Source organism: Mus caroli, chromosome 9, assembly GCF_900094665.2.
Source record: "Mus caroli chromosome 9, CAROLI_EIJ_v1.1, whole genome shotgun sequence".
In the NCBI taxonomy this organism is placed as follows: Eukaryota; Metazoa; Chordata; class Mammalia; order Rodentia; family Muridae; genus Mus; species Mus caroli.
This window is the reverse complement of record NC_034578.1, coordinates 94,537,857-94,549,131: the sequence shown is the minus strand read 5'-3', so window position 1 is coordinate 94,549,131 and position 11,275 is coordinate 94,537,857. Positions and strand designations below refer to the sequence as shown.

Sequence of the window (11,275 nt, the reverse complement as noted above, 5' to 3'; positions counted from 1 at the left end):
AGCAGGGAGCAGGGAGCAGGGAGCAGGGAGCAGGGAGCAGGGAGCAGGGAGCAGGGAGCAGGGAGCAGGGAGCAGGGAGCAGGGAGCAGGGAGCAACTGTGTTACCCCTTGTGGGGGCCTAAAGGCAGAGTTCAGCAGAGAGCAGGCTGGCTGAGCATCCCCAAGCCCTGCTCCTGTAGATACAACAAGAATTCAAAATACTGTTCCCATGAGCCCTTCTTCAGGAACACTGACAGAAGATTCAGGCATCACAGTGACCAGACAGAAGCTGAAACACAATGGCTTGATTGCCTGTAAGTGAGGGCTGGCAGGAGGGGAGCAGAGCTGAGAGCAGCTGGAGGATGATGCACAAACAGTGTGAACACGCTGTTGGTGATTATGTTCATGGTGGCAGCGCTGCTAATGCTATGGAATCATTGTATATGTCTGCAATTTGGCAAAAGGCGAGTAAGTTATGTGATGTTGTAATCCCATCATCCCATGTGTCCTGGGCTGGAGAGATGGCTCAGTAGTTAAGAGCACTGGTTGCTTTTCCAGAGGTCTGGAGTTCAAATCCCAGCAACTACATTGTGGCTTACAACCATCTGTAATGAGATCTGACTTCCTCTTCTGGTGTGTGTCTGAAGACAGCTACAGTGTACTTACATATAATAATAAATAAATCTCTGGGCCAGAGCGAGTGGGGCTGGAGTTCAATTCCCAGCAACCACATGATGGCTCACAACCATCTGTACAGCTACAGTGTACTCATATACATACATACATACATATATACATACATACATACATACATACTTACACCTTTAAAAAAAAAGAAAAGGAGGATTCTAAGTGGGGGAAAGGTTAGCTAAGGTTAAGTAAAACCTATTCTCCTCATCTTGACTTACCAAGTATCACTATGAACTCAGAAGACACCTCAAAGAAAAGTTCTCTTAGAGGCAGGAGGATCTGGGAGTTCAAGTCCAGCCTGGTCTACATATTAAGTTCCAGGCTAGCCATTGATACACAGAGAGACCCTGTGTTAAAATACAAAACAAAACAAAACCAGCAATGATCTGTTCCTATCCTATTTTCCTTCTTCCCTCTGTGCTATTCCCACCCTTGTTCCCTATCTATCTATCATCTATCATCCATCCATCAATTCCCAACCTGATTTCCTTGTTTTGCTCACTGAGAATCAGCAAATGATGACAGAACAAATACTCTTAGTGTCTGGTTAGATTACATTAAAATCTTGAAATAATTTTTTCCTCAATATCTAAATGTAGGCATAAATGTTCAAAACAGCTCCAATCATCCTGTTATGTCTGAAGGAAGGAAGCTGGAGGTGGCTGCCAAAGTCCACTAGGAATATGCCAAAGGGACTCAGGAGCCACTCTAACAAGCTCCTTGGGGGTTAAAAACAGCACATTTTTGTGTCTCACACCTGCAATCTACGCACTTGGGAGGCAGGGGCACAAGGACAGGCAAACGTTTACAACCAGCCTGGGAGACACAGAGAACACCAGGCCAGCAGAGATGGAGCAAGGCCCGGTCTCAAAACAAATACACACACACATACATAAAGCTCCCCTGTCCCCAAAAGGGACATTTTAAGCATCGATGAAAGTGGTAATTACAATTTGGTACTACAGCAGATCGAATTGTTCCCATCTTAGTACTAACAATGATTTCAAATTGAAAACAAGTCAGTAGTTTGAAAGCTGGAGACTAAAGGAATAACAACAGCCCAACAGCTAGGTGACTGGGAGTGTCTTGTTAGACAAACATGTAGACAGGAAGCAAAGAAAGAAAGAATTCAAGTATTACTGTTTGGCAAGAGCTGATGAATGAATAGTCAAGACATTAAGCACTAATAATTGTTGTCGTGTTTAATCCTGGTTGCCGACTTGTCTGGATCTGGAATCAGCCCAAAGGTTAGCCACAGAGCACATGTGTGAATGTTCAGGCTAAGTGAAGTGGGAAGGTGCATACTAAATGAGGGCAGCACCTCCCAGGGGCAGCCCCCATGGAAAGAAGCTTTGCTTTCAGCCTGCCTGCCTTCACTCTAGATAGGTGGTGCGTCTACCCTGCTGCTGCATCTTCCCTCCCTGATATCAGAACTCAGCTTCATCAGGCTTCCACTGTGGACTGAAGACGAGCGGCTCTCCAAGGCCCCTCCGCCTTCGGTCCCAGGTTGATACTGCTGCTAAGACACCAGACTCATGGGATGAACTCTCTCTCCAGTGTGAGACCACCATGACTGGAATACCCAGAGCACAGCAATGAGCCAGTCAGTCTGATAAATGTGTGTGTGTGTGTGTGCGTGTGCGTGTGCGTGTGTGTGCGTGTGCGTGTGTATTTTTTCACCCTATGAGTTCTGTTCCTCTAGGGAACCCTGGTGGATACAGCTGTCAATGTTGAAGAGAAAGAGAACAATAAACACTGTGTGTGCATCAAGACACCAGCAAACTCTCAGTTGGTTTTGCCAGAAAGAAAATCCAATATAACCCAAATTTGACAGCTCTTCAGCTAGGTACCACTTTACAGAAAACACGGACGCACCACAAGCCAAACTGACATTTTACACTAAGTAACTATTTTATTTACCTCCCCCTCCCTTCTTGTAAAAGGACACAGTCTGACTCTGTAGTCCAACTGCCTCAACCTTCTGGTTTCTCCTGTCTCAGTCTCTGAAGTGCTGGGACGTCTAGTATGAGCCACCATGCCTGGCTTTGAGTTTTTTTATGTGACTTATTATTGACAAATATTTCTCATCTAAAACCAAAACAAATCCAGACAAACAAAAACCTTACTTGCTAGCACCCAGTGAGAATATGAACTGCTGAGCCATGCTCAAAGTTCCTTTTTTCTGTGCACCCTCAATGTCTGGCAGACTATCTTCCTTTTGAGAGGCAGTTAACAAACACGACCTAAATAAATGAATTATTTGATTCATTTATTTATTACACCATTTTTGTTTAGTAATATAAGAAGGAAATGGGGGCATCAGAATAACGAAAAGGTGCTTTCCTGGTTTTTGTTTTCAAGATAGGACTTCTCTGTGTGGCTCTGGCTGTTCTGAACCTTGCTCTGTAGACTAGGCTTAGCCCCGCAGAGGTCCGCCTGTCTCTGCCTCCCAAGTGCTGGGACTAAAGGCGTGCACCACCATCTCCTGGCTGACAAGGTTACTTCTTAAAAGCTCACTTTAACCTGGGCTTTCAGGGCTCTGATCTCATGGAACCCTATTCCCACTATTACCTGCAGAAAATTCTTGTCCTCGCGAGGGTTCTTAAATTTCTAACTGCTTTTTTATTTATATAGAGAGATTGCAAACCGTCGATGCCTGGATAGATATTACTTCTTAAACCCAAGATTATAACCTTCAAATCCAACCTTATCAAACCTGACATTAAGATTCCACATGTAAAACCCAGTGGGCTAAATGAAGACCCTTTCTCTAGCCTAGGAAAGTGGCCACAGAAGTCAGGAGAGCAGAATATCACGATGGCCGGAAGGCTCTGCAGCGACAGTCCCGACTTACCCAAAACAACTCTCAGGTCCTCGCCGTCCAGGCGCAGCACCCAGGTGCTGGTGGTCTTTGACCTGTTCTCCATGTACTTCTTGAGGCTCTTCCCGTCGATTTCCAGCGTGTACTCATATGCGAAGCCACTTATGGCATCTATATTGATGGTGGCTTTGGTTTTTGCAGCTCCAACACAGAACGTTTCTTTGCCCACCAACTTGAACATCCATTCTCTTCTTATCTCTTCCTACATGATAATATATACAGTTGTAATAAGCACAGAGAAAAATTAGTATTCGATTTTAAAAACAACATAAAAAAATTCAGAGTGTTCTAATGACAGTACGATTTATATTTTTATTACTCCTTGTCCAGTTTCCCAGGATAGTCATTCTAAGTTTAGATGTTAGAAGTTAAAGTCTATGTATTCTGTAGTAGCCATTGGGTTGCTTTATATAAGCCAAATATGTAGACAAAACCAAGCGTCGCTGTCTTGTTTTTACAAAGTCACACATGGTCTCCTACCTTCCCATCCACGTACACAACCCGCTTGCCTGATGTGGTCCCATGTTCAAATTCAATCTTGTGGACTCCATCACTTAATGCTACGTCCCAAACAGCTACGAGATCCGTCATTTTTTCCAGGCTATAGAGAGGGCTGGAGGAATAAAACAGCCATTAAAATGGGGAAGGAAAACAAAAACCAAAAACCAAAAACCAAAACCAAAACCAAAACCAAAAAAACTCACAAAAAAACAAAAAATCAAAAAAAAAAAAAAAGCCCAAAAAACAAAACCAAAAAAACTCAGTAAGAGATTGATTAGTTAGCCCTTCCAGCATGGTAATACCAGGTTTTCAGGGGCCCTGGAACTATGAGATGGTAAAGTGATGCCCCCAGACGCCCTACTCACAGCACATGCAGCTGCTTCTCTCTCCCGGCTCTCCCCTCAAGAGGCAGCTATGCACAGGAATAGTCTAATAATCCCAAAGTCACCTAAATACTAATACAATTAAGACTGTAACAGTTAATCCCAGACAGCACGCTGGGCGGGGCTAGTCTCGTACATGGAAAGGTCAGGGAAAACATCTACTTTATGACCACTTCTGCAAAAAACCAAAAGCCCCGAAATTAGCCGTGCTAATAAATATATCAGATCGATCCCAAACAAGAATTCTTCGAACTTTTCAGAACCAATGACTGGGAATTTAACAACAACAACAATAACAACAACAACAACAAAGGTGTTCTAATTTGTCATTCAAACACTATCATAGAAGAAGTTTGATATTGATATAGATGATTGGCTTTGTGTAGTAATGTTTACTGAAGTAATAGGGTCACAGCTGACTGTGGCTGGCTGGTGCTCTCTGTGGACCAGTTTTGCCATTAAATCTCAGACTCCTCTCCATGAGAAGGATGCTATCAGTCCCTTAAAGAGGAGGTACAGAGTCCCCAAAGTTTAAGCAGGGCCACATTGACAGTGTCAAGAGGAGTAGGCTGTAAATCGAGACTCTGGCTCCAACACTGTTCTCTGGAATCTCTCTCTCCACCTGTTCTAATCTCTTACTTTGTATGCTCTAAACCATCTGCAAGTGGTTGCTAAGACTTCTGTGCTGAGAACGGTCTATGGAAGAGGATGCCACATTTACTGCGGCCATACCCACTCATTACCATCTCCTCCAAGTCAGAAAGCAGAGCCTGCATTCTGTGATGACAGAGAATGCGTCCCCAACAGGCGCAGAACTCTCCAGGCCTATCCTAACAACCCCCAAACTTTCAAGGGCTAGCTTTATTGCAAAACAAGACATTTACCTTTCATCATCTTCAAAGATAGGACTGTCATCTCCAGACGCCATGGTTAGCGACAGTCTGCAATCCAATTAGCAGCCAGAAGAGAGAAAAGCAGAAATGCAGCAGGGAGAGGTTGGAAGCGACAAAGACAGCTACAAAGGCTTTTTTTTTTTTTTAACTTTGCGATCCTTTCATAAATTGCCCACATATTCAATTATGTACAGGAGAAGGGCAGTCTTTTGTTTTCAGAGAGAATTGAGCATACAAATCAGCCAATCCATTTTTTTTATGTTAAATGTTTACAATGTATTTGTTCATTAAAATTTTTTTTCTTGAGTGTCTCTGTGTAGCTCTGGCTATCCTGGAACTCACTCTGTAGACCAGGCTAGCCTCAAACTCACAGATCTGCCTGCCTCCCAAGTGTTGGGATTATAATTTCTTAAAAATAGTTTGTTAAAATGGGGGCACAAATTCTAGTTTATCTCGAATATTATATCATATTAAAGCTGTCTGAGCCCAAGGGACCACCCAGTCCCAGGTGTCTTCCTGGAGCACAGGAAGCCCCAAGGGTTTGAGGCCGTGCTCCGGGGAGCACACCAAATGCTGAGACAAACAGTGAATATGTGAAACTCCAAAGCAAACACGGGGGCAGCTTCAACATTCAGGGTGAGGTTTAAAACCCAACCCTTCTATTTTAGAAGGTTAACATAATTTAAATCATTTCCCCCCAGAGACAGCTAAGAATATGCTAGCTTGTCCTGTGAGAGCAAAGTTTATTCGCTTATTTACGTCAGCCAGCAGGGCCGCAGTCCTACAGGTCTCATTCAGCTCTCCAGCAGAGGTGCATCTAGAAGCAGAGACCAGGACCAAGCAAGAAGAGCACTGTTTCAGTGTTAGTTAAGTTTCATAAGCCGGAGGTTCGCCTGTGCTTACAGGTGCAGCAAACACTCCATGGAGAAGGCAGGCGCTAGGGAGCTACTCGGAAGCATACAGATGCTAACACGCACAGGAGATGCCGGAGAGGAAGCTGCAGTGAGCAGCCTACTCCTGGCAATGCTTCTATAGCTTTGTCTGTGTTTCGCTCCCAAGGTGTGCTCCAGTTTTAACACCCTCCTCAATAAGTGTCTTCCCTGCCTGGATGCCCAGGGATGCTTCCCTTTGCTAACAAGGAGAAACTGCCGACCCCTTCTGCTAGAAACAGTCAGGTGCCACAAATCGTTTCAAAAATATTCCAGAAGAAAGGTTTCTATGTCTAGCAACAGGACACACCCAGTGATGTGCTATAACTACTGAAGGCCTTCTCAGCCTATCAGAGAGGACAAAGGGATGTCACTCAAATTTTGTTATATGACTTTTAAGAGTGTTGTAGGAAGGTCACCACTCAAACCTGAGAAAGTTGATGTATTTTGTAATCTAAAGACCTCCAAATATTACTGAGATGCACTAAATAAAGCATGGGGCTGGAGAGATGGCTCAGTGGTTAAGAACATGAACTGCTCTTTCAGAGAACACTAGTTCAGTTCCTACCATCCAAGGCAGGCAGCTCCCAACCACCTGTAACTCCTCCAATAGGAAGTTCTGATGTCCTCTTAAGACTCTAAGGGCACCTGCACTCCAGTGCATGCACGCACACACACACACACACACACACACATACACACAAAGTAAAAGCAAGTTTTTCTTAAAGATGAGACATAGGTTCCTTCATTTGAACACCTTTTTAATCCAAGTATCATAGACACTGGGCCATTGGGTATGGTAGCACATGCCTTTGATCCTAGTACTTGTGAGGCAGAAGCAGGCAGATCTTCATGAGTTTGAGGTCAGCCTGGTCTACATAGTGAGTTCCAAGACAGCTAGAGCTATAGAGTGAGACTGTGTCTCAACAAAACAAAACACCAACAAAGAAATAAAATAAAGACACAGTGAGTTGAAAGGGGAGTTAAAAAAACAAGATTAGACCAGTAGTAGTGGCTCACATCTTTAATACCATCACTTGAGAGGCAGAGGCAGGCGGATTTCTGAGTTCGAGGCCAGCCTGGTCTACAGAGTGAGTTCTAGGACAGCCAGGGCCACACAAAGAAACCCAGTCTTGAATAACCAAAAGGAATGAACAAACAACCCCCAAACAAACAAACAAAAAGCAGAAAAACAATTTGCAACTAGCAACAGATATTGATACACGCACAATTATTCACAGACTACTTAGAAATTAGTGATGTTGTGCGCTCCAATAATTTAGAGGGCACATCTTAGGAAAAATGATATAAAATGGTCAGAGTAAGCAACTATCTGACAATTTCTATTTATAATTGTGAGTGTCAAATTGGCAAAACACAAATTCACAAGTTTCTGTGTTTATTTTTTTTTCTGTAGATATGGTCAAATAAGAGAAAGGCTGCCTTAGTGAGAGTTCACAAGCATTTCAGTTTTCCCTGTTCATATACCCACTGTTTTTAAGCAAGACTTAAGATTTGTTATGATTTTTATCATTTTGTGTGTGTGTGCATCATTTTGTGTGTATGTGCGCATATGCACATGTGCGTGCGCTCACTCACACACTCACACACACACACACACACACACGCTCCTGTGCACTTGTGCACACACGCACACATGCATGTGTGAGTACAGGTACCCGTGGAGGTTATAAGAGGATAGCAGGTTCCCTGCAGCTGGAGTTGATGTGGTTGTGAGCCTCTGGGACTCTGTTCTGCAAGAGCAGCAGGCCCCCTAACCTCTGTCTCTCCAGCCCCCAAAGATCTAGAACTCCTTTTAAAAAAACAAACAAACAAACAAACAACTGTAAACCTTTTAACAGCATTCATGGCTTCTGAAAGGCGGTGAAGCACAGAATCCTGTGCCACTTTCAAAGAGAAACTTTTAAAAGTGCTTTCTACACAAGGATTAAACCTTGCTACAACCCAGTCCTACAATTTCCACGATGAAAAGTCATAACAAAATCATTGAGCTCACTTCTGCTAGACTCTCTCCCTCATTATGGGGATAGCAAAGTAACAGAGGCCTCTTTAAGTGACACCCCGTTGCTATTCCTAATCTGTTCAACTTTCCAGCAGGCCACAGGCACAGAGGGCACTGAGTGTAAGGAATATTTTTCCCCATCTTGTGTAATCCGCATCAATAAATCTCATATAACATTTAAGAACATGTTCAAAATACCTCTGCAAGAGTCCTGCTTTGGGATTCCACTACAAGTTTGTTTTTTTGTTTGTGTGTTTGACCTGAAGTTCCAACAGTCTTGTGACTTGTGATCTTACACACTTCAAGTTCAGTACTTTCAAAGCTCATTGGAGTTGCTCTCTTGGCCCAACAGGGTTTTTTTTTCTTAAATTACTTGGTTATGGTCAATATAATTCATATTACACCTTGTTATTATACCTTCATATTATCACTTGTTTCACGCCTGCGTCCTGACCTCACCACTCTGTCCTAAGCTTCACCATGACCTGCACAGGTCTGCTCTTAGCATAAAACCTTATATGGAATAACAACCCCCAGATCACTAACGATGATTTTACTATAAACTGTATTTCCAAAATCCATTCAGTATTTCAGAAACGGTGCTTATCTAATCTAATTATGATGACATCACCCGACAGTAGCACCGCCCACAATGGAATTTACATGAGCATTGGTTGCAGTGCAAGGCAATTTTCATATTTTTAAACTTGTGTTTACACGCTGTTACAGGGGGCAGATTGAATGCAACGTTAGATGGTTAAACAGCAAAACAACTCAAGTTACCTGTCCCACCATCTTCCACCTTGAGTACAGCGTAATTTCGCTGTGTTTCATTGAACCAGTTCATTCTATACCTGAGACAGGTCTCCAAGTCAGCCTTTGCATGAGAAAAACAACAGGAAGAGACTACAGAACCCCACTCTGCCTGCTGTAAGATAACAGGCTCCTTCATTAAGCAACTCGAGTTGAGCTTATTGCAACACTAGAGCGATTCAGGAATAAATCTGTCCCTAAAGCCAACCTCCACGAAGGAAGTAGCCACAGCCAGCAAGGATGCTGCAGTGAGCTGCTCTCAAGAGCTCCGGTCCACCGAGCACTTACGGCGAGGTTAGCTCGCTCGGCCTCCTGCAACCCCGGGAGGTACGTGTAGGTAGGTACTTGTAGGTACCTCTCTGGGGTATTTCGGCCAAGGGCCGCCTGGGACGCAGTCAGCAGCGGCACCGAGACTCCGACAGGTCCGAAGCCCGAGAACTCCGGACCGCGCCACGAATACTGCGCCGAGGCACCGGAGGGTCCGCAGCTTCGGGTGGCCGCCCCACACCCTTTCTTTCCGGGGCCTCTTGCCCTGAGCCCACTGCTGCTTGCTGTCTGCCGACCGAGGCCTGGGCACCACGCATCTCGGAGCCCGCTCGGCCAGGCCGAGCTGGAAGCGCCCGCCGAAGCTGCCAGCACTGTCTCCCGCGCTCACCTGCTCCGCGCGCCGTCACCGGCTCCCGACCGCACGACGTAGTCAGCAGCTCTCGCGGCCGCGCCCACCGGGCTCCAGCACCCGCATGCCGGGCGCCCAGCCTCCTACTGCCTTCCGGGCTCAACGAGACCCCGCCCACTGTCCTACTGCGCCTGCGCGAGTGCGAGAGCCTTCTTCAGAGGCTCCGCCCACGCTCCGCGCGAAAACCAATTCCCGGTGTCTGCCTCTATAGGCCCCGCCTACCCTCCGCTTTGGGGCCAATCCTGCTCCTGCTGTGCGCCGCTCTGCGCCACTGTGCACAGTGGAGCGCTCTGCGGTGCGCCTTGCTGCGCCGCTGCTGCCCCTAGGCCCTGTGGGTGTCACCTTCTTGTTTGTTGTGCAGGTCTGACAGCAGCGTTTGTAGCCTTCGGAATAACCCGCACCTCCGAGAGAGGCAACTCCTCCGCCGAGACCCTTTGTTCCCACTGCCCTGCCGGCCTTCCATTCTCTGCTATAAGAACGGTCATTTTAGGTGGAAGAGTCCGGCCTTTGAAACCCTCTGTATGACCACAGGTGTTGTTTGGCTGCCGAGCCTTACACTTAGCCCTTAGCCCAGAGGTTTTTGCTCATCTTGTCTCCCTATTATATATAGTTCTTCCTTTAGTGAGATGTTTGAATTTCACTTACTGACAGACAAACCTTAGGGAAAGGGTATAGAGTTCAATACTAGGGCGTTTAGTTATCCTGGGTGAGGTCGTGGGTTACATAAATTATTTTTTAGTGTATATAATACATATGTACAAACACACAACCACTGAATTGTCCCTAACGCTATTGTAAAGTCTTAGACAAACAGATAAGTAATGTCGGATAGAATCTACAGTCTCATAAAGTAAAGGGAACGAACCAATGAGAGGTTTTTTGTTTTTTTGTTTTTAAGTCTGATAAAGATTTAATTTGGGAGTGTTTGTGCCTGTTTAGTTGATATTTAAGAGAATCTCACTACGTAATTCATAAGAGCACACTTGGATTCCAGACCCTCCTCCCTCAGTCTCCCCAGTGCTTGGATCACCAGGCCTATCTACCCAGCCCTCAGGAGGTTAAAACAGGAGGATTGCAAGTTCCAGGCTACCCTAAGCTTTATAACTAAGCCTTGTTTCAAAAAACTAAAGTAGTAAAATTTAACGAAGCAGAAGTTTCAGGCACAATATCTGCAACATTAAAGAACACTGCTCTACTTAATATTCTGAAATTTCTGACTGTCATGGCAATAATTTTTTTTTAAAGAAAAGAATAGACAAATGGGAGAGAACTGGACAAAACAGATGGCAGACACATTGTACCCCTTACATAAAAGAGTTTCTATGAATAGATTTTTAAAATGCCAAATGGTGTTTTTAAATTATTGGTGAAATGTTCAAGTAAGATATTAGAAGGACAGGGAATATAAATAGTCAATTTAAAAAGACTTTACCTTTTCTGATTTCTAGCACTGGGGGAAAAAGCTTACGCTCACCATGGACTCAACCAACTGCAACTCAAAAATCTT

General features: G+C 44.7%; 1 protein-coding gene across 3 annotated transcripts in view; it reads right to left on the bottom strand.

Annotated features, from left to right (window-relative positions):
- The window catches only part of LOC110301941 (fas apoptotic inhibitory molecule 1), a 15,863-nt gene extending 5,976 nt beyond the window's left edge, over positions 1 to 9,887 (bottom strand). Inside the window, exons 1-4 of one of the 3 annotated variants that reach the window (XM_029481149.1) lie at positions 9,748 to 9,887; positions 5,319 to 5,375; positions 4,031 to 4,163; positions 3,524 to 3,752 (exon numbers count right to left, since the gene is read on the bottom strand). In XM_029481149.1, the coding sequence (XP_029337009.1) occupies positions 3,524 to 3,752; positions 4,031 to 4,163; positions 5,319 to 5,362 (406 nt within the window). In that variant the 5' untranslated portion in view covers positions 5,363 to 5,375; positions 9,748 to 9,887. Of the gene's footprint in view, positions 1 to 3,523; positions 3,753 to 4,030; positions 4,164 to 5,318; positions 5,376 to 9,447; positions 9,467 to 9,747 lie in introns of those variants that run through there. The other 2 variants (XM_029481150.1, XM_021172664.1) reach the window with 2 other exon arrangements.
- Positions 9,888 to 11,275: the final 1,388 nt, after the last annotated feature.